The 24,181-nt window shown below is 37.9% G+C and overlaps 1 protein-coding gene across 1 annotated transcript in view; it reads right to left on the reverse strand.

The window, feature by feature from the left end:
• Positions 1 to 24,181, reverse strand: part of plcxd3 (phosphatidylinositol-specific phospholipase C, X domain containing 3) — a 205,269-nt gene that overhangs the window by 44,884 nt on the left and 136,204 nt on the right. Inside the window, exon 2 of the mRNA XM_028805518.2 lies at positions 6,965 to 7,673. Within this exon, the coding sequence (XP_028661351.1) occupies positions 6,965 to 7,673 (709 nt within the window). The remainder of the gene's footprint in view (positions 1 to 6,964; positions 7,674 to 24,181) is intronic.

The raw sequence follows: 24,181 nt of genomic DNA on the forward strand, positions 1-24,181 counted from the left end.
TTAATTGTTTGCCTGAACCCAATATGACTAAATTTCAAACTCTGTCCATGTTTTTGAGTGAATCCTTTGATGGACAAGTGTATGGTCCAAAGCTATTTTTTGCCTCCTGCAAACTGCTATGTATATAATTTTTGGCTAACCCAACTCACCAATCAATAACAAAAGGAACTGGAAAATGGATGGATGAGCAAATGAAAAGAGATTTTTTGCCAGCCTGTGCCATGGTTTGGGCCCCTTCTGGGACATCAGCTTGTGACCTCTACACCCTCATGTGGTACACATAATGGGCCCTTAATTTCCTGAGCACAATGGATGGCCTATCTTTTACTGCAAGGGTAATCATAATGTGATGCTGAGCTATTTTCTGTTGCTCACCTTAATAAAAGCATAAGTGTCTATGTGTCTGTCTGGTTGTTATATCTCTGTTATTCCAAAAGATGAGGCATTACAAACATTTTAAAATGCATTGCATTTGTTATTCCAATAGATGATGCACCGCAAATATCAACCCAGCTTTTACGAATTCCATACCAAATGGCATATAACAGACACATATGTATTACATGGTGCAATACAAACATTAACTCTAAGGCCTATATTGATTGATTATTGATCTTAGCAGAGTAGCACATCTAGAATTAGAATATTTCATTTCCACCATGCACTGTCTGAAAATATTTCACAGTACAGTACTTACATATTAATTTTACCAAAGGAAGTCTTATCATGGATATATCATATTTAATCATTTATTTTCAACCTGTAGCCTAGGTCACAAAAAAAAAACTGGATCATTGTGAGGATGACATTTATGTCTTACTCATGTCTGTTGGAAGAAACATTAATATTCTATGCCATTCTGTAGTACACTGTGAGCTCAGAGATTTATCTGGAGTGAACTAGTCAAGTGTTACATCAAATAGCTGTATCTTTTGTTGAACATGCAGCAAAGGAGGGGATTACTTTACTTTACTCCCTCAGATGTCTGAGGAAAGCTTGGATTTCTCCATCTGTTCTCATTAATTTCCACAGGTGCACAGTTGAGTCTGTCCTCACTGACTGCATAACATTTTGGTATGAGACCTTTTCAGCCCAGTGATGCTAAACACTGCAGAGGGTGCAGAGGACGGTGAAGAATATTATAGGCACCCAGATGTCTTCTATTCAGGACATATATAACATACTATGCCTTAAAAAGGCAAACAAAATTATTAATGTTGCTTTCTCACTACTCATTTCTAGGAAATGGTACTGGATCTTTTATACTTACATCAGGATATTCAGGTAAAATTTCTATTCACAATTGATATGTTTCCTGAAATGTTAGTCATAATAGTAAATTATTGTATAAAGCATATAATTTTATATATGTTGCACTGTATGCATGTTGTTTATTTCGTATTTGCTTACTTTTATACGTGTACATCCCTTTTGAAACTGAATCACTGTCTCTATTTTGAAGAGACATGCAAGTAAGAATTTCATTGTAAACGAGGGATGTTCAAAAACTTTCTGCACTTTTTTTTAACTCTATTTATTAAGAATTTCAAAAACAAATTACATCACTTTTCTACATAGTCACCTTCTTTTGTGATGCAATTTTCCCACCGTTGTACAAGCATTTTAATGCCATCTGAAAAAATGTTTATGGTTGAGCATGTAGCCACTGATGCACCGCTGCTTTCACATCAGGGTTCTTTCTTCATTCCTTGTGGTCGTAGGTGCAGTTGGATGTTCGGAGCACTCTGCATCTGTCACACTAGTACGGCCATTTTCAAACATTTCAATACATTCATAGACGATTCTACGAGAAAGAACTTTATCCCCACACTGAGCACACATGTGGAGATGAATTTGTGCTCCCGGCACACCTTCTGCCCACAAAAAGTGTATGACAGAACGCTGTTCCTCTTTGGTACAATTTATAAGTTTTGCAGCCATCTTCACCACAGGGTGATAATTCTTATACTAAACTGAAAAGGCAGCCGGCTTGCCAGACAGAACTAGTGACATGACACTCTCGGACACAACCAATTACTACTCCTCCCGCCTTCACTGTTTCCAACGAAAATATAAAAGTGTGGAAATGTTTTGAATGTCCCTTCGTATATACACTTCAACAAGGGTCCAAATGACATCAATGTTTTGTAATCAAAAAACAGACACAAAGATGAATATGAAACTTTCATATTCATTTATTATTAAATCAGGGTAAATCTACCCTTAGATAGATAGATAGATAGATAGATAGATAGATAGATAGATAGATAGATAGATAGATAGATAGATAGATAGATAGATACTTTATTAATCCCAATGGGAAATTCACATAAACTCCTTATAAAATCCTTATAAACCTTCTATGAAATGTCACTTAATTTAAAAAATATTTAGAAACTATTTGCATAAAAATATTAACATGCCTATCAATTATTTCACACACTGAATTAGGTAGGGGCACTTATGGCAGACTTCTGCACATATCACACAAAAAGAAAGGAAAAAGGTAACACATTTTCCGATGGTGCCTCTTCCTAAATTAGCGCCCATTAAGTGCCAGTGCAAGATTTTATTTAAAATTTATAGAAAACACTTAACTTTAACCCAGCCACAAGGGATGCACAAACCTGTGTGTTTTTTCGTGCCAGTCCCAACCTGTATAAATGGGGAGGGTTACATCAGGAAGAGCATCTGGTGTAAAATTTTGACAGATCAATATGCGGACAACAATACAGATTTCCATACTGGATTGGTCAAGGCACGGGTTAACAACGGTTGCCACAAGTACTGTTAGCCAACAGGGTGCTGGCGGAAATTGGGCTACTGTTGGCTGAAGAAGGAATAGAAGAGGGGGGAGACGTGTCCGGAGGCAAGAGCAAAGGAGGAAGGTAAAGAGAGTGGAACGGAGGGTAGGAACTTTGAATGCTGTCAGTATGACTGGTAACATGAGAGAGTGAGCTGATGTGATGGAGAGAAGGAAGGTTGATATATTGTGCGCGCAACAGACTGAATGTAAGGGGAGTAAGGCTAGGTGGATCGGAGGTGGATTCAAATTGTCCTCTCATGGTATGGATGTGAAGAGAAATGGGGTAGGGGTTATTCTGAAGGAACAGTATGTCAAGAATGATTTGGAGATGAAAAGAGTGTCAGACAGACTTATGATTACGAAGCTGGAAATTGAAGGTGTGATGATGTTGAGAAAGATGTGCAGCAGGTTAGGGTGATAAAGGATAGAGATGAAATCGTACTCACAAGTGAGGAGAGTACGTTAAGGAGTTGGAAAGAGTACTCTGAAAGGCTGATTAATGAAGAGAATGAGAGTGAGAAAAGGTTTCATGATGTGATGGTCTGATGCAATGTTTGCTCTAAGGGTGTTGATGAGGAAGTATAAACAAGGCCAGAAGGAGTTTCACTTCGTTTTTGTGGATCTGGAGAAAACATATGACAGGGTGCCTTGAGAGGAGTTGTGGTATTGTATGAGGAAGTTGGGAGTGGCAGAGAAGTACATAAGAGTTGTATATTATATGTACGAGGAAGTGTAACAGTGGTGAGGTCTGCAGTAGGAGGACGAATGCATTCAACATGAAGGTGGGATTACATCAGGGATCAGCTCTGAACCCTTTCTTATTTGCAATGGTGATGGACAGGTGGACAGACGAGATTAGACAGGAGTCCCCGTGGACTGTAATGTTTGCTGATGACATTGTGATCTGTAGCGAGAGTAGGGAGCAGGTTGAGGAGACCCTGGAGAGGCGGAGATATGCTCTAGAGAGGAGAGGAATGAAGGTCAGTAGAAACAAGACAGAATACATGTGTGTAAATAAAAGGGAGGTCAGTGGAATGGTGAGGATGCAGGGAGAAGAATTGGCAAGGGTGGATAAGTTTAAATACTTGGGATCAACAGTACAGAGTAATGAGGATTGTGGAAGGGAGATGAAAAAGAGAGTGCAGGCAGGGTGAAGAAGAGTGTCATGAGTAATCTGTGACAGACGGTATCAGCAAGACTGAAAGAGAAGGTCTACAGGACGGTAGTGAGACCAGCTATGTTATATGGGTTGAAGACAGTGGCAGGAGATAGAGCTGGAGGTGGAAGAGTTAAAGATGTTAAGATTTGCATTGGGTGTGATGAGGATGGACAGGATTAGAAATGAGTACATTAGAGGGTCAGCTCAGGTTGGACAGTATGGAGACAAAGTCAGAGAAGCGAGACTGCGTTGGTTTGGACATGTGCATAGGAGAGATGCTGGGTATATTGGGAAAAGGATGCTAAGGATAGAGCTGCCACACAAGAGGAAAAAGAGGAAGGCCTAAGAGAAGGTTTATGGATGTGGTGAGAGAGAACAGGTGATGTGTGTAACAGAGCAAGATGCAGAGGACAGGATGATATGGAAAAAGATGATGCACTATGGTATCTCCTAACAGGAGCAGCCGAAAGAGGAAGAAGAAAAAAACGCTTAACTTTAGATCGCATATGCATATATCCTATGTTTGTGAAGAAAACTTTGATTTTAAAAATATCAAACTTATCCTTTAATTGGAAGTATAGCTATCGACACAAAAAGGGCGGGTATTTTTCTGGACAAGGGTTGGAATAGGTAACTTGAAAGAGCCTACATCTGTAAAAACTAACATTTTGAAGCCACCATTAAACTGCCAGCAAGTGAACGGCTAAAGTTTATAGAAGCTAATACTGTACAGTATATGAACAGTCTGCTTAGGGAGTGTTATTAGGGCAGGGACACAAAACCAGTCAATGACATGGATACTTGCCTAAGGCTTATCATCTTGATGGTGATGCTACATTGTAGTACATATCCATGGAATATATGAAATATTAAATCAAGTGTTGTAAAGAGATGAATACCAATGCTTCCAACCACATAGGATAAAATGGTAAAATCATACTTAAAAAAACAGTGAAATGTTGTCAGGTATTTCAGTTAGTGCTCCTGAACTGCAGTTCGTAAACCAAAGATCTGAGGGTAGCATGATGGGTGGGTTTCCTAGGGCAACAGTATGCTTGCGTTAACCTTAAGCTAGGAGTTCTTCAAATTACAGGCGTTATGTTGCATAGTAGGGTCTGCTTTTCTGAGGATGACTGCTCACATAGAGAACTTACAGTGTAACTAGGAGTCAGAGATATATTAAAGAACAGTGGTGAATCCTTACACACTAATCGCATTGTCTCTTTACAATTAATCATTGGCAGGAAGGGAGTGTGATATCAAATGGAGGTAACTGACTGTTCTGTGCCTTTGTCTATGACAGATCAGTAGATATTTTATCTAAAGCGACTAGTCGGACTAATTCTCAAATGGGGTAATAAGGAGTCTAATATTTTGTGTGTTATTCATACACAGTGTTTGACAGAAAATAAAAGCAAAATGATGCAGTACTCAAATAAGTCCTTTTGCATTATTGGACATTTGTATTCAGATACACAGTTGGATGCTGCATGCTAACTAGGATAATCTAATCTCCTTGAATTAAGGAGGTAACCATGCAAATCAGGCATTATGTTTTCATGGAAGAATCTGATAGTGACCCTATCCTAACTTTAGGACTATAAAGGTAGACCTGAGTATCTACAAAACTTTCACTTTTGCTCTACTAAGTCACACTTACCAGCCTGCCGTGGAGATGCAGCTTCAGTCTGCAGTTCCACTTGTGGTCACCATCAAGATGAACTAAGGTAGATTGCATCTATGATTCTCTTATCATCTAGACCCCAGTTGGGTTATTAGAAAGTATTTAAAGCAAAGCAGAGAAGCTGGTTCAAACGTTTATCCAGTCAATTCAGAATGACATTCTCTAAACTAAGGTTCTTAATGTGACAAAAGCAGGAGCCAAGCAAATGGATATGACAATTCATAACTATGCAAGTTGGATGTAAAGTAGCTTGTTTCTTCTAGATATGTAAAAACCCAAAGTGCCTATGCTTCAGAGCTGTTAGGTCTTGTATCCACCATAGAGTGTGGATGGACTCGATGGAAGGAGAGAGAGAGATCCTGAGGTGCTGGTGGACCCTGTATTTATGCTGGTGTTATGCTTCCTTACTGTGCCCCTTGGAAAAATAGGGCATCACAGTTTAGGAGCCAACTTGGTTCCCATGTGCATGCCTCATGACATTGAGCCAATCCTGATCATTCATGACCTATGTTCTTAAACCTTCTTCCAATCAATGTTCTACTCCTGGCTGGGGTCTGTGGAAAAACGTACCTGTTGGCCTTTGCAAACCTTACCCGGTGGTTAAGGTATTAAGGCACATAAAGTGTCATGTTGGCCTACTTCAAGTTCCTCTTGTGACCAGTTAGCAAACAATTTAAGATTGTCTATAAATTGAACAATTACAATGGAAATTTCCTTGAGAATACAGTAAAGTTTTTTCAATACATACTTTATCATTATAAAAATATGCAAAAATAAAAAAACTGTACACCAAACACTTCTCACAGTCTCTTCCCATAATAGATTGCTGCCCCGCTATTCACAAGTCATTCCCAGAATATGAATAAATGTTTATTGATATTAGATCGCCTAGTTTTTCTTCAACAGCAAATTTAAATCCATCCTGTCATTTCCCATTTCCCTCTTTGTTATATTTCCATTATCAATTATTGATAGCAGTGTTGTAATATGTGATGTCTAGTTCATAATAACATAAAAATAAAACAGAAAAATGAATCTTTTTGACTTTACTGTCAACAGATGACTAAAAATGCTCATGACTAACTATTGATTCATGGACACAACACTCACATCCCTAGCTTTACATAAAATAAGGATGAATAATAGCCATGACAAAAGGAAGCTCCACAACTTGACATTTTTAACACTTAATACTGGCACAGAGAAACCCTTAAACATAAACATTTATTGCTGTAGTTCAGTTTCACTACTACTGAACAGCTTATTTCATTTTGAAATGCATCATACGTTTATTGTCAGAAGTGGTTTACGTTACCTTTCAGTAATCGTTTCCCTCAGGCCGCTAGCTACACCCTTCATGACTGTACTGGCTTTGGGAGTAAGCACAACTTGTGATACAAAGAACGTCCCCTTTCTGCGGCGCTCCTTAATGGTTGACTGCAGGAACTGAATTAGTTTATCTGGGTCAGTGGTATTAGCCCACGGTGAAGGCATCATCTGGCCAGGCCAGAGAAAAGGTACTTCCAAAGCAACAGGATTGTGATAAAAGACTAGAACTTGATATTCTTTTTCCCACAAATACTTGAGACTGACCTCCTGAGCAAATATAGCAGGACAGAGCTTATTCCCAAAAATCTCATGGAGCATATGGACCAGCTTCTCATGGTGGGAGTTCTGCATTCCATAAAAGTGATTAAAATCCAAGAAAACCACTTCTCGTAAGTGGGATGCTAAAAAAGTATTGATTTGCTCCAGACCTTCCTTAACTTTTGCACTGAACAAGCCGTGTGCAAAATAAAGTTCGTTGTCAGGGTCTCTAGGTTTAGTTGATATGCGCAAATCAAAAAATCGAATTCCAGCCTCCAGCTGATGTGAAAAGTTCATTGTCTGGGTTGCCAGCCATTTTCTCATCAGTTTTTTTGCTACAGTTCCAAAGACTGATACGAAGTTCTGGACAGTTTCTGGTTGTTCTGGACCAACTGGAGATGCCTCGTCAATGTAGAAGCTAAAGGAGTCATGAGAGCCTGAGAAAAAAATGAATAAATGGGCATTAAGATATATCAATTAGGGCTAATTTATTACTTGAAGCATAATTAATGTTTAAGAAATAATTAAAACAAAATCGACTGTACAGGTATATACATGCTTCATTTCATATTTATGATCCTCTTAATCATTTATCAATAAATTGTTGACAACATTTTACTTTTATTTATGTAGCAAATAACATGGGCATCCAGTATAAGGGTAGATGATTATAGTAATTATGATTCAATATCTGCAAAAATAAATGGACCATGATTAATATTATTTACATTACTACAGAAGCATACTAAATATACAGTATATACAATATAGTTTTACACTGTACTTAAAAGAAGAATATTATAAAGTAAAGCCAGTTTTAGAAAATTCAGTTATCTTTGAAGTTTCATGACCAGGCCTCCAATGTGACAGCCTGGTGCTACAACTGCCATTGGCATCTCTAATTTTTTATGTTCTCTTGGGTGTCCCTCTGATGTTTTGCTTTGTGCATGCAATATTGATTTTGTAGGAATAAACACAAGCAATTCCCCAGTTCCTCTTTTTTTTTTTATGCAGTACAGTATGCTGAAGACTGTTTCACTTTTAGATAAAAATGAATGTACTGTTCAGAAGGGAATAGTGGTGCAGGAAGATAATTTCAGTTAAGGCAGTTGCACACCAGAGTCACCTTGATGATTTTCACTCAAAAGTGTACAAAACATACTAGTCACACAAGTGTCACGGGACACTTCTTAATTTGTTTTCCTTCAAAAGTGCTTATTGGCAACAATCAAAAAAAAGTATTAGTACATGTGAGTGGGCAGCCCAGGTTATAAGCACACTTCAGCATCCCATGTTTGTGTGCACATGCTGACCTTTCTCATCTATCACTGCTTGACACTCTCAAAACTGTTATGTGGGGTCCAGCGAAATGCTACTGCAGGAAGCAATGGACAGCAACAGGTTCTTGTCCACCATTCGACTTTTTTCAAGGAAAGTCACATGCAAATGATATAAAATCACACCGACAAAGAATTCTGTTTCTCAGCAGCAAACTAAAGATCTGTGGATTGCAAGCTAGCCACTCACTCCCCTCTACCCACAACCATTTTAAACCAGGAAGAGGTGTAGTACCCTGAGAACTTCACATTCCACATCTATTGATTTATTCACTGTTTTCCCAGACTCTGAGAAGGGATGGCAGTTACTAATATTCTAGTTTTGGCCGGAATACCTTTGGATTCATCAATCCCTGGAGAGATGTGAAAGAATGGGGATGCCTTATTTGGAAGGTGATTTTGATTCTGAAAATGAAGGAATGTTGATTGTTTTACTAAAGTAGGAGCAAATCTGTACAAAATAACTGAGTGGTGTGGTGAGTGACAAAACAGCAGGCTAAAGAACATGGTGCAGTCAGAGACAGAGCACAAAGAGAGAGAGAACACATGTCTCCAGCATGTGCTACCTTGCCAGGACAGGAAGGAAAAAGGTAGTTAACCCTGCATGGTTGTTGGTTGTGGCTGCGAGGCAAACTAGGAGAAAGTATGTACATTGTCCTTGGGACACTAGAAGGCTAGTAAACCAGATGTTCACAAGAGTTACAAAAGAAGAGAAGAGCTAGAGAAGAAAGAGAAATAAAACAAAATAATACATTTATATTATGTTGTTCTAGCTGCTCAGAGCACTTTACAAAGACAGTGGGGAGCTACTTCAAACAACATCAATGTGCAGCCATTATTGCGCCAGTGCACTCAACATACATTAGCTATTAAGTGGTGAAGGGATGGATGAAAAAGGCAGCCAATTAGAGCAGGGGATGATTAGGGGGCCAGAATGGACAAGGCAGTGATGGGTAATTTAGCTAAGACATCAGAGTACACAATACTCTTTGTTGAAAGATACACAGGGATCTTTTATGACCACAGAGAGTCAGGACATCAGTTTTACATCTCATCCAAAGCAAGGCACTACTTTTTTCAGCACAGTGTCCCCATCATTGCATTGGAACATTGGGATCCAAGTACAGATCACAGAGTAAGTGCACCCTCATGGTCTCTCATCAAAGATGCTTAAATTCAGGTGGATTATCTATTCTGAAGAGCAGGTAATATGGCTGCATGTTGGTGGTGGCCACCAGATGTCAAGCTGTCCCAGGAAAGAAAATACGGTGTCCTTCTAACACAGCAGACACTTAGATAACTGATTTGGAGACCTTTCACATTTTTTATCTTTTATTGAATTTATTAAAAGCATGCAACATTCCATGCAATCAAGTCAAACTTAACAAAACTAAATTCAATTCAACTCCCACCCATGAGAATGAGAGGAAGGCCAACAGCCAGAGTACAACTTTGAGAGTAGTAAAGTGTGGAATAAATCTTTCTCCCCAATTTAAATTCTTACTCTAAAATATTATTGATTAGATCCTGCCAGGGTTTAAAAAAGATTTGAACAGATCCTCTAAGAGAGAATTGGATTTATTCCAGTTTCAAAAAGTATATAACATCAGATGCCCGCTGACTTAAAAAAGGTGGGCTAGGATTCTTCTAATTGAGCAAGATACAGTAAGTCTATGCGAAGCAAAGGCAATTACAATTTGTCTGTCCTTCTCCACTTTAAGCCCATCTGGGAGTACACCAAGCACAGCTATTAATGGATTAGGAGTGATTGTGACACCAAGGCTGTCTGATAGACATTTAAAAATGTTTGCCCAGAGTGATGTTAATTCGGTACATGGCCAAAATATGTGGCCCAGTGAAGCTGGAGCTGGATTGCAACGTTTGCAGGTTGGATCTTGCCCTGGAACCATTTTGGACTTCTCACTGTCATGGCCATTAAAATTTTAAGGGGTCAGTACACCAGGCTAGAACTACCACAGCTGCCTTTACTGCCCCAAAGGCCTTAATTTTTTAGATATGGCAAATATAAAGTCCTGGGACTTAACTGAAGGATTTTAAAAGCTGCTGGACAGCTAGAGAGAGAATTAGTGCAGAGTTGGGAGTTATGTGGTGGGTAAACAAGAAGAGGTGTAAGTAGAAGTTCCCTACCTGATTAACAAGGATAAAACCTATTTAGGTAAACTGTGGGACTGTAATAGTTTTGTTTCCGTCTCTTCCAATTATTTGCAGAACTTTTGTGTTTTGCTTTTGAAAATTCTCCTCCTCAGTTTTGTTGTAAAATAAACCACTGATACTTTTTTTCTGTCTTTGGCATTATTCTGAGAACAGGAACACCATAAAAATAACTTGTTGTGGAGATCTAAACTGATCTTTTCCACACAGAATAAGTATACCTGGGGCCAAATAACTGTGACACTTTAAGTAAAAACACTTTAATAAATAATAACAAATAAAAAAAAACTTCAATCATAAAATACAGTAAGAGCATCTACATTTAAGTAAGCAGTAAGCAGTATTTTCTTTAAAAATCTAATTTTGATTAAGAATAATGATGATATTAATATTTAAAATATGTATTTTTGGCTTAAAGTTATTTGTAATAATCTTTGCAAACTATAAATGAAGAATACTGAAATATCTTCCTTAAAGTATATGCCTCTTTTCTTACTGCTTATATCTGCTTTTTTAATTACAGATTTGTAAAAGTTTGCTTTCACAGGAAACAGAGTTTCTAATTAATAATGTATTATGTCTTTTTGTTTAATCATCTTTCCAAGTACAAATGTCAGCGAGTTTGGCTTCAGCATTAAATGGAAATCTACACTATTAAAGCAATTATTAAAATTAATTATTAATTTGCTCAGGCAATTGAACATAATGACAGTTAAAATGAAGAATTCCATCTCAGTCCCATAATGCCATTTACAAATCTGCATGCATTTTACACACTTTTATACTTTTATATTTAAGGTTTGAATTTTTTTCTGGATGTCAAATATTTATATCTCCTGTCCAAAATAAGGAATGAATAGTTAAGAATAAGTTTGCTGCAATTAGTTCTCAAGCTCACTCCTAGGAAACTTGCTGTTTTTTATCCAAACCATTTTCTTTTAATCATGAAAAAAAAATGTTTTTTTAAATGTACGGTTTGTTTGTTAAGCATTTATTGTTATGAAATTAGTGTTACCATGGCTACATGCCAGATGACAAAAAAAATGTGCGACTAACATGACAGTGCACAACCTTCTTCCCATGGGCTACTGTTTTGAATATTAGTACTTTGTAAATTTTTCCTTGGTTTAGTAAATTTTTTGGAGTTTTTAATGTTTTTATTGGGGCTTTAAATTCCAAAGAACTTTGTTAATTTTTGTTTTTTTTACTTTCATTTTGTTTTTTGTCTTGATATTATCGTCATGTTTTTGCTACAGTGCCATCTTGTTTTTAGTCAGTGCTGCCATTTTGAGCATTCATTGACACAATGCAATGGCTTTTTGTTAGGGTCAAGACCCTGGAAGGTGCACCATGCAATGATATTTAAGATGGCCCTGCATATCTATCTGTGTGCAAGATTGTAGATATTTTAACTAAGACTGCAGCGGTCTTTCCTTTTGATTCTATGGTGTTACAGACTCTAGTTGAGTTTAGTTCACAGATTGGGTTTGGACTAATAATCGTTCAGTTATTCTGATTTTGACCCCAGATTGTGTTTTTGGTTTACAGTTTCATCTCCTGGTCCTACGCTACTGCCCACTGCCTACCGGATTACATTCAGTGGCAGATCAGCTGCCTCGTCAGTTGCTCCTGCATCTGCTCATTGTTAAATTGCTGCTAGATAGATGAGTCTTTATATATATACACACAATATGACTGGAACACAGACCAGAATTAATAAAAATTAATAAAATTTAAAAAGAAAGGAAACTTCCAAGTCAGAAGTCATACTGAGTTATTATGTAGGCATATTGGTGCTGATATAAAGGAGCCCCAGTAGAGTTTCCTGACAGACTCCTGCTGAATAATTCGCGCTTGAAAGCCCTCAGTGTTAGATTGTCAGAGAGAGGATGTGCAACATTGTTCCTAATGACACTCAATTTTGTTTAAATTATCTCCTTTGCTACTACCTCCAGGAGGTCCAGAGTGCATCCTCTAAATGAGCCTGCCCTTTTAATTAGCTTGTTGATTTGGTGGCATTCTCTTGAAATGATGTTACCAACACAGCACAACACATTGAAAAAAATTTCACTGGCCATCACAAAGTTGTAGAAGATGTGAAGGATGTCACATCCCACATTAAAGAAACACAGTCTCGTGAAGAAAACAGAGACTGCTCTGCTCTTTCTTATATAGTTCCTCTGTGTTTCTGTGACCATTCCAACCTGTCATTGATGTGGACCCCCAAATACTTTTAGGAGCCCACTACCTCTACATCCATTGACCATTTGGTGCAGCAAAAGTCAAAAACCAGTTCTTTGGTTTTGCACCAAGAAACAAACTTCTCCAACTGACTCTTATACTCTGTCTCATCCCCCTTATCAATACACCTAATAGGTGCAGAGTCACCTAAGAATTTCTGTAAGTGACATGACTCGATGTTATGTTTATAGTCTGAGGTAGTGCAGAGATAAGGAGACAGGAATGTTTCTTGTGGTGCTCCAGTGTTGCTCACATCCACATCCGAGACATAGTCCTTGAGTTTCACAAATTGCAGTCTGCCCAACAGATTATTATTATATATAATTACTCCATTATCCAGGACACCATAGGCTCATCCATCCATCCATCCATTATCCAACCCGCTATATCCTAACTACAGGGTCACGGGGGTCTGCTGGAGCCAATCCCAGCCAACACAGGGCGCAAGGCAGGAAACAAACCCTGGGCAAGGTGACCATAGGCTCATCCACCTGCATATCTCTGATCTTATCCCTTAACAGGGAGGGCTGGATTGTATCAGGAACAATTAAACAGGAATAATCTTAACAACCAAAAGAACTTATAATTTAATAGAGTGAATAGATCCACTATTACAATAAGCATCTTTGCTATATTTTTCAGAAAAGATAAACATATGCTGTTTGCTATTTCAGGCTAAGACTACACACAAATCATCTAAATTCTTATGGAGTTCAGTTAAAGGTAAGAATTGGCAGCAAAATGAAGAGCTGGTTGGAATCACAAATAGAAATAACAGGGTTCTCAAATGCCAATGAAAGGAACCTGCATGTTATCAAAACTAACAAAGGTTACATATGAAAAACCTAAAGCTTTATTGCCTCTAATCATACTGACATCAAAATGTACAGCTAGAGGAATGTTAAGGTCTGGCCAAATTACTGAGCTTATTTGCATCAAAAATTTTACAATAGCCAGATTGTCAACATTAAACACAAGGTGTTTCCTATGAACTTGAATTACACCCCTTTAATTTTTGCTACCCTAATCTTTTTCAGATTCCCCCTCACTATATTTAATTGTGTGAAGTATTGTTGCACTGGTAGGCACTCCTGACCAAGTCACATTTTAAATTTACACATTTTCCTCATATCAGATGCATTACTTCCTTCAGATACTATGGATTCTTTCCAAATCCCTGAAATTCTCTGGTTAGGTTGATTGCAACCATCATACAGTTGGTCCTGCATCTGTTGGTGCATATGAGCCTTACACACATATGCTGCTGGTACTAAAGTCTCTAGCCTACTATAATCCTGAATAAGTAAGTTGGGGAAAAGGATGGATGAATAGGTGGATATGACTTTCTACTCTTATTCTTTTCAATTTACTTAATGTTTTCTTTTCCTTTCTTTGCTTAGTATTTTGTGTTTTGAAATTTGAGATTCTTTTTGGATTTAATTGGATTACTAATATGACAAATACATCAATTTTAATTAATTATAGGCTTTTTTGCCATAATTTTGCAAAATTCCTCTACTCTTTCTGCATAACTCCACACCAGTTTTTCTTGATTTTATAATCTATTCACCATTCGTGAGAAAACTGGTGAGTGCCAAGTCTAAAATTATTCTGAATACAGCAGTAGGTATTAGGAGGATTTCAAATTGCATGAACACTGCAAAAACTAATACCTAACAGCTTAAGCAGCCTGTGTAAACAACCAGTGTACTAAGTCAAATGGCAAGTAACAAAGCACAAGACTCAGGAAACATGCAAAGCTATTGTGGACACAAGGCTCATGATAAACTGGGATTTTGCTCAGGAAAAGGTAAGACATTCTTGAAAGGAAGATAATAAGATTTCAGACTAGCAATGGCAAACTGGTATTTGAAGGAGTGTCACAGAGAAACACAATATGAAAAAAAAACAGATATCAAAATATGTTCACAGAGAAATGTGATTAAGCTCAAACTGCACAGGGCTTTCATATAAATATCATTCCTTTGCTTTCATAAAACAGTTTAAAGGGTGAGGTTAAAATACAGCCAGATATCTCATACATCATACCCCACATTACCAGATTGTGCTAGCTAAAATATATATACAGAGACAGGTAATGTGTATGGATTTTTATACTTTAGATATCTATGAAAACACTGTCATATTTTAGACAGTACAGTTGTGCTTTGGGTTATCCATGTCATGGAAGCAAAGTCATACATGTGAGCCTGGTGACTGACAACAGGCACCAATTTTATGGCTTTATGGTTGTATAGGGATGGTAAATACAGACAATTTAGAACATACTCTAACCCTATTTCTCTTGCCAGTCCCAGGATGGATGAGGACCCACGTGAGGTTGCCAATTCTGGTTTAAGATGACCATTATCTACTGACCATGAAGCTGACCTGACCACATTAGCCTGGACATATACTGATGATGCTATCTTTATTTGCAGAACAGAGAACCCATTTGGATCTTTAACATTAATGATCTATATTGCAACATTTATGAAAGGGTTTCTTAACGCTTAAACATGAATACATTTATTTTTCTGTTGGGTACACCATTTATCTTAAACTCAGTTAAATCTAACATGCACCAGCTTTGTGTTTGGTGATTATCAAGAAGCAGCAAATAATGTATCAGTTGGGCATTACTGGAAACTTTACAGAGTCAATGAGTCAATTAATCAATGAGGTATCTGTTTGGTGAAAATAACGTGCTGTGGTCAAAGTAAGAAGAGTCAGTCAGTCAAAAAGCAGTTTGGGGTGCCAACACAGCCCTCCTCGTTTAGCATTAGTTCTTTTATAAACAAAAATAAAACATAGTGGCATTTAAACAACAGAATCATTGCCAAGTAGCGAAGTGGCCTCGATCATCGGGCTTCTGCCAGCGATGTAAAGTCGGAATCAGGAGGTTCTGTCCTCAGATCATCTCCCTAGTCAAAAGACACCTCCATTTGGGTTGTTGTCCCTTTGAAAACCATAGACCAGAAGGGGTAATTACCCTTACCGAGCATTTTCTCCAGACTGTGGAGGAAGAACATGTCAAGGCTCTTAGTGGCAGCTCCTCCTCTTGGCCCAAATTGGTATCACATACCTGGTAAGAGCTTGAATGGTGATCCTCAGATGTGCATGCATGACAATGTGTTAAGAGTCTGTCTTTGTTTGATACACTTAATGAAAACTAGCAAAAGCACCCATTACCTCTTTCTAGCAATCGATGATTTTACATCAATGTCAAATTAGAGACGTTAGACCAAAACATTGGACTCGGACAGTTCACATAGGAGTCCTCCAAACTAACCACATTCAACTGAGGTTTGGAATACTACCAATTTCACCAACTACCTTTTGACAATACCACAGTTCAAGACAATTTGAAAAACACTAATGTTCATAAAGTGATCATAAATGATTTGTAAGTTTATGGAAATTGAAAAGTAGAAAATGACAGAGTCCATTGCACCACATTATAATTCCACAAATGAGAGGTTTATCTTATCCCCAAAAACATTATAGCCAGTCCAGTCGAAGTCAGTTACTATACTGGTATCACCTTGCCAATGAAGTTACTCAAGGATGAAAAGAAACTTGAATCAGTACTGTTGCCTTGCAAGAATTTATCGAAGTTAGTGCCCAGCTTCTCAGAGGTCAATGCTCCCTATTGCTAGTTACTAAAGGGTCAAAATTAGTTCATCAAATATGTCCATTATATATGCACTCATATTCATGCTGAAAACTAATCATCTGCTGTCTTCATCATGCACAACTATTTTCAACTATTTATCTTCTGTGGAGATCAGATACAAAATCACTCCCCCAATCTGATCATGTTCAAACCACTGCAGGATGAAAACTTTCAGTCCATCAATATAATGTTGATACCATGTACTGATGAAGTAAGAAAGTTACAGTAACAATTACAATATCCAGCAAATTATTATAATAAGACACAATATGCAAGGTATTGAAAATAAGCTTTAAGGCCAGAAGTCTTCCGAGCTGTGGTTTGCAGACAGTCATGTTTTAAATTATTTTACTTATTTAGAAGCAGTAAATATAGCCCAAACACTGTTGTCCAAGTATTTGTTTTAGAGTTATTTATGGCATCTACCAATTATGAGCAAGATTTTCATACTGTGACTATGTACGGTACACCTATAGGTGCCTCAGTGCAGTTCTCTGCCTACAAGGCATTCCACTTTGCCACAAAATAGGAATATCAGCAGCACCATTGAAAGACTGGACGCAACACCCATGGCAAAATTTGACATGAATTCTGATGTCTCTAACACTAAGCCTTCTAGACTGGCTGACATCCACTGGAATGAACAGGTTTGTATAAGATATACTGCAACTCTTGACACGCATTTATCTAAAAACTTTCCCTGTTTGTAATATAAACTAAACTTAGGTACATTTTAATGCATTTATTAAAAAAAAAGATATTAAAACTGAGCGCTGCTGCCTTGCAGCTGGAGACCCAGGTTCACTTCCCAGGTCCTCCCTGCGTGGAGTTTGCATGTTCAACTCGTGTCTGCGTGGTGTGGGATATGGCTGGCTGTTCATCCCAGCAAATACCCCCAGGCCGCCAGATGGAGCCCTTCCTGCAACATGGAGGTGCCCCAAATTCCAGCAGGGCCTCAAAGACATTGGAGTTTTAATGCACAGCCCTGCTAGATACCATGGGGGCTGCCAGGAGTCGCTGCAGGGAGGCCCAGGGATTTATATTTTCCATATAGCCCGGAAGTATTTCCAAGTCATGGGAACGGAAGAAATGATATACGTCCGGGCTCAAGACATAGAGAAGTTTTTACCTCACCCAGAAGTGCTGGATAATCACATGGACTGAGGGCTCAGAAGCACTTCTGGGTCAAGAACTATAAAGGACTGTGGGAAATCCCAGACAGACGAGCTGAGCCGGGTGGAAGGGTGGCAACGCATCTGGTAGAGTGGGAGGAATGATTAAGTGTATTGAGTATTGTTGATTTATATGAGTATTGTGGAGAAGAGGGTGCTTTGTGCACGTATTTATTATAATAAAGTCAATATTTGGACTTTTACCTGGTGTCTGGCGTCTGATTAGAGGGTTCAAGGGAGCGATAGCACCCCCTATCTGTCACAGTGAGTTTTCTCCGGGTGCTTCGGTTTCCTCCCACAGTCCAAAGACATGCAGGTTAGGTGCATTGGCGATCCTAAATTGTCCCTAGTGTGTGCTTGGTGTGTGTGTGTGCCCTGCGGTGGATAATGGATGGATGGATATTAAAACTGATGGCATCCATTTTTTCAGAACTGCTGTGAAAGTCTTTTGCAAAAGGTCCAATACTTTGCATTATAACTTCCCCCAGAAGTTCATTTTTTCCAGGAAAACTGCTAACTGGGGTTTTTGTTTTTCTCTTACATAGTTGTCAACTGGCCGACAATGGACAAATTGTTAGAATACATTCAAGTCAGTCAGCCTAAAATTGCTTTTGTATTTATGTAATTTGTAAAGTTTGTTATTATATATTATCTGAAAAGTTGTTACAATGCTCTGCACCTGTGCTCAGTGAAGAGCATTATCCACCCATCTATCTTCTGCCACTTATCCAGGTTCGTGTTGAAGAGACAACATTTTAAGCAATGATGCCCAGACAAGCCTTTTCCCACCCAGCTCGTCCAACTCCTCTTGGGGGTTACTGAGACATTTCCAGGCCAGCCAAGAGATGTAATCTGTCCACTGTGGCCTGGTTCTGCCCTGATGTCTCCTCCCAGTTGGACATTCCCGAAACACCTCCCCAGGAAGGCATCCATGAGGCACCCTAATTAGATGCCACAACTATATTAACTGGCTTCTTCTGAAGCACAGTAGCAGAAGCTCTACTTTCAACTCCTCCTGAATGTTGACACCATATCTCTAAGGCTGAAGGAAAACAAAGCAAACTTATTTTTGCTGCATTATGTAAAATTAATTTAAAAAGTATAATCCACTCACACACAAATACAAATTTAACTAAACACACAGCAAAAATAAACTGAATAAACTTGTATCATTAACGCATAATATACTGTAAAGCATTACAAATTTCCAAAGGCATAGCTTCAAGACGAAGGGTCAAATGAGTTGTACAATGACCATCAACACAGCGCTGTGCGACTCTTCAGTTCCACCCGGGGGGGGGGGGGGGGGGGGGGGGGGGGGGGGGGGGGTAAACGTTAACATTATACTAAGTTACTGTCTGTTTTACCTGCATTTTTATCACTCTTTAATTTAATATTGTTTCTTTATCAGTATGCTGCTGCTTGAGTATGTGAATTTCCCCTTGGGATTAATAAAGTATCTATCTATCTATCTATCTATCTATCTATCTATCTATCTATCTATCTATCTATCTATCTATCTATCTATCTATCTATCTATCTATCTATCTATCTATCTATCTATCTATCTATCTATCTATCTATCTATCTATCAAAAAGCAGGAATTGATTTAATGCAGAATGTTTTACTCATGGACAAATGCATGTTCAAGAGTAAGCAGCTGCAGTGACCTAATAATGTTATTATTACGCTAGGCACTACACCAGGCAGGCACAGTTGGTTCGATTTCTTCTGTTTTTCTAATTGGAGCACAGGCAGGTGAAATTACTTGCTTATGTTCACATAGTGTCAGTATCAGGATTTGAATCCACAGCCTCAGGGTTTGAAGTCCTAGGTCTAAAGCTTTAACCAATATGACATACAGTCTGCCAATAATATTAGCCCATAGTTAAAGAAAAAGAAAAAAAAATCTCCAAATGTTGTGTACAGAAGAGCACTTAGTCAGTTACATAGTACTTATGATTCACCCAATTAACTGATGGCACTATAACTGACGCCCATTGTCTTATGATATTTCCTGGGTGAAGCCGAGTAACACAGTTAGTAATACACATAACACACATTTTATATAGTAGAGAAGTTTATCTGGATTATTCACAAATTGAATACATGATAATAAAAACTCCAAGGAGATGCAAGATATGGCAAAAAAAATTCAAATAAATTAATACTGTATGAAGACTTTTAATCATAACTTTCAAAGTGACTGTAGACCAATTTAAAAACAAAAATTCTGTCAGCCACAGGCAGTGCAACAGTTTATTGAATAACATGATTTACATTATTTAAATGCATTTTGCTGGCTTAAAGTATCTGAAACACTGCTTTAATACTTGACTAAGCACCACAATTTACTAGGAAAAATTACAGCCAGCTGTATATAGCTATCTAAATATAGAGAGAAACCCTAAGTGGTCGGGTATCTGGGGAACTGGAAAAGACAAATGAAGTGCAAAAGCAAATTAGTTCAATGGTGCATGTTTTCAATAATCCCCTTAATGACCAAGGAATGTTTTAAATATCTCAAAAACATTTTATGTGCCTCTTGTTTGGCTTAATTTGTTTGTCTGCATTCATTTGCATATGCTTGTCTCTTTTATTCAACCCCCTCCTTTTATTTTCTGTTCTTTATGATGGTCCCCCCAACAGGATAATGGATAATTTCGATCCATGTATGTGCTACTATACTGATCACCTTATTCACTTTGACAACCTAATATTCTTTCCTTTAATCACCCACACCCACACAAAGGTAGTTAGAAATATATACAGCTTTTTTTGTACAATTATGCTATCAGTTACAGTTTTCTGTCTGATTAAACACAGTTTAATTTACTTTTAGCACTAACTTATCTGCATAGTTTTATGTACAATTTGTTCCTCAGTATACTTTATGCATCTAACATGTAAACTGGAGCAGTTTAAAACAAAAGTATTCTGCTTTCTGTTAATTTATCACAAACTAGAATAAAAAACACAAAAATTAACAACTTAAGAATAACAATATTAATGATAATAATCATCATTGTCATTCCACAGCAGTTAACAATCAATTTAACTTAAGTATGTAGTTGTGTAGGTGGTAAAATGGCACAGTAGATAGTGTTACTCCCTCACAGTTCCCATGTTTGAATTCTTACCTGAAAACTGCCTAAAATGGGAACTCTAGTAAGTGATTCTCTGGGTACTCCAATTTTTCTCCCAAAATATGCAGATTATATTAGTTTTTCCAGTGTGGGTATGTTTAAATGAGCCTTGCAATGGACTGGGACTGGATGCTGCATTGTGCCTAATGCTGCTGGGATAGAGACCAGCTCTCTGCAACAACAAACTGGATAACTGGGTTAAAAAAATCGATGGATGGGTATGTGAAGTTAAGTATATTCATCAAATTAACGCAGAAGAGTCTAAGAGTAAGATGTCAAATTACTGCATGTCACAGCTTTGTAATCCAGGCTTGACACACCTAAATGAATTACCAGATGGAAGAACAGTGAACTGTGGATTTGTTAAATGTCTCAGAATTTCAAGGAGTAGAATGAATGCGCATACTGGAGTAGAGATGGCATCCTATGATTTTAAAATTGGTGCTCACCACTTTCTATGTATGTTGCTTGTTCTTTCCTGTTAGTGCCAACCTACACAGTAAATGTGCTGGAAAAATCAACACAGTATTATATTGCATAGAACAACAATATGTTTTATTACACATACTAAAAACAAGGATTGGCACATATATGAAAAATGTACAATTAATTCTTCCTCACAGGATTTAGCGTAACTGATTGAAAATAGCCTCACCTAATGACATGTGACAAGGCAGAAGCAGTGTGTGCTGATGACAATTCTCCAATGGAACCTACAAGGTGGTTCATTTTAGATCATTCTGACCACAAAATTCAAAATGTTTACACCCAAACCACAATGGTGTGACATTTTCTGGCCATATTGGTTACATAAATGTTTTGCACATTTACACTTTTCATGCATGCATGCCAGACAGTCACCTTCCAGGCTCATCCAAGGTATTTATTACCATCCTGGCGAAAACCCGCCCATTGAGGGCAACAGAGCCTGAGGAGCCCCAACCCTTCAGGTCCGGGTAACATAAAAGTGGACATCCCCAGAAGGTGGCGCTGCATTTTGGACCTGAGTTCCCGAAAGACTGGAGCTCCTCCAAAGCCTTACAAATCCTTTCTATAAACCTCGCCAGAGGGCCACTGTGAGGCGACTGTCCGTTAATTTATGTATGAGTGCCATTGAGCGCCTGCTACTTTATTTTTGTTCATATTAAACAGGGTTGGCCTGGTTGACACCCCAAGTTTTCTTGGGACTTTGTCTGCCTTTGTCACTCACCTCTCAAACACTGTATACAGTTCGTCACATATGATCCATGCACTGTACATGTAACCATTTAGTAATGTCATGCTTCAGTTAAAAACAGAAAATACTAAGCAATGTGAATTTGATGACTTGTTACTGTGTCACAGAATGAATGTCCACACTGACGATGGATTAACACCAAAAGAAAATAAAGTAACAAAGTAAAATTGCAAAAAGAAAATGCTGAGGTTTATAGATAACTGTTTGCTTATGATGTAGGGACACTTCCAAATTGCTCACTACTCAGTATAATCTAAAGCATTCTCCCCTCTAAAACTCAGACTACTCAACCTTTAAAGCCTTTAATCCATTTCATCCCTGACCCTAGACTCACGTCTGCTTTGGCCTGCGATGGCTTTAAATATTCTCCTAGAGCTACTTCATCTTTTTGTAATGCCTCCCAGTCTTGTACTGGTTCAATTCAAATCTAGTCATACAACTTAAGTATACTGAAAAATATCTATGAGTTCTTTATATAATATTCAGTTTTCTTTCAAGTTTATAAAATGCTGTTGAAAGACCAACCACTTTGAAATAAAAATTTGATGACAAAAGCATACAGTATATCTAACCAGCATTTTTATTTCAATTCAAAATTGTAAGTGTCCGTTCATTCCTCCAGTTCCTCAGTTCACTTATTCTGTTTCTAGTATCAGGTGAGACTGAAGCTAATCCTGGAAACATCAGGCATGCAGCAATAAGCAACCCAGGATGTGGCACCGGTCCATTGCAGGGTAAGCTCACACACACCTCCACATTCATGCCTGTACCAGTGAAGCCTGCTTGGAAACCACAGGCTTGTGCTATTATTCAAGATGATATAGCAAAAAGTTCAGATACATATCTACTTTAAAGAGATTGGGGCCAATGTATACTGCATGGCTTATGCTTGCAATGGTTTCTTGTGGGAGAGGTTCCAGCATGTCCTATACGAGTAATTTACTGATGCAGACTACTGTATATTTAATTATGCTAGGGTTCAGTCGCAGGGTATATCATGTATACTGACCTTGAATTTGAAAACTCACTATAACACATGATATTTTTCTATCACATTTACAGATAAGTATCATAAAAGTAGTAAAAGTTAAGTAAAAAGGGAGAAAAGCTTTACAGAAAGAGGGTGTAAGCAAAGAAACTGGAAACTTTCATCTTGACAGGCTATAATTTTAGTTGTGATTCAAAATAAACTCTTTGAATAACTCCTTGGATTGATTATCCACCCCTCTATGTTTAAGGCTGTTTCTTCCATTAGGCCCGCTGAGGTTCTGGAGCTGATCCCTGCAGCAACAGACACCAGGAAAGATATCACACTGACTAGAATGGCAGCTGAATGCAGGGTTGGCGTCCACACACATATTGTCACACATGGGGGTAATTCAGTAATGCTGACTCACTTAAATGTGCTTGTTGGTAGCGTAGGAGGAATGATTGTTTCCAAATAAAAAAATTGACATGAAGATGAGGCAATTCACTAACAGAAGATATCATACTTATGTTTACAATTAAAAAGAAGGCAGTAATACCACTGGCTATGCCTGCCTAAATTGTAAACCTGAAAGTTATTTTTATGCTAACGTTGGTTAGTGAATTCCCTCTGTCTGTATGTGTTAATGACCCAAAAGGAAGAAGACTGCAAATCATTTGCAAAGAAAACTGTACATCATGATAGAACACCTACATATTACTGTACTACATAAATATTCCTTTCTTAAAGATCAAACTGATATATGTCAAATGGTATTTGAAAAAGTAATGTATGTTATTGATTGTGCAATATGTTTCGCTCACCTACTAGGACTTCTGGAATACTAAGCAAATTATACAGACCAGGATCCCTGTCCTTGCTTCTGCATGTCTAATATAAACCAATATACGCTATAGTATATCTGATAAACAGTCAATGATTCAGCCCATCAAACTCTTTTAATGTGATTAATGATAAGATGGCCAAATATCTTAT

The sequence above is a fragment of the Erpetoichthys calabaricus genome, chromosome 7, assembly GCF_900747795.2.
Source record: "Erpetoichthys calabaricus chromosome 7, fErpCal1.3, whole genome shotgun sequence".
In the NCBI taxonomy this organism is placed as follows: Eukaryota; Metazoa; Chordata; class Cladistia; order Polypteriformes; family Polypteridae; genus Erpetoichthys; species Erpetoichthys calabaricus.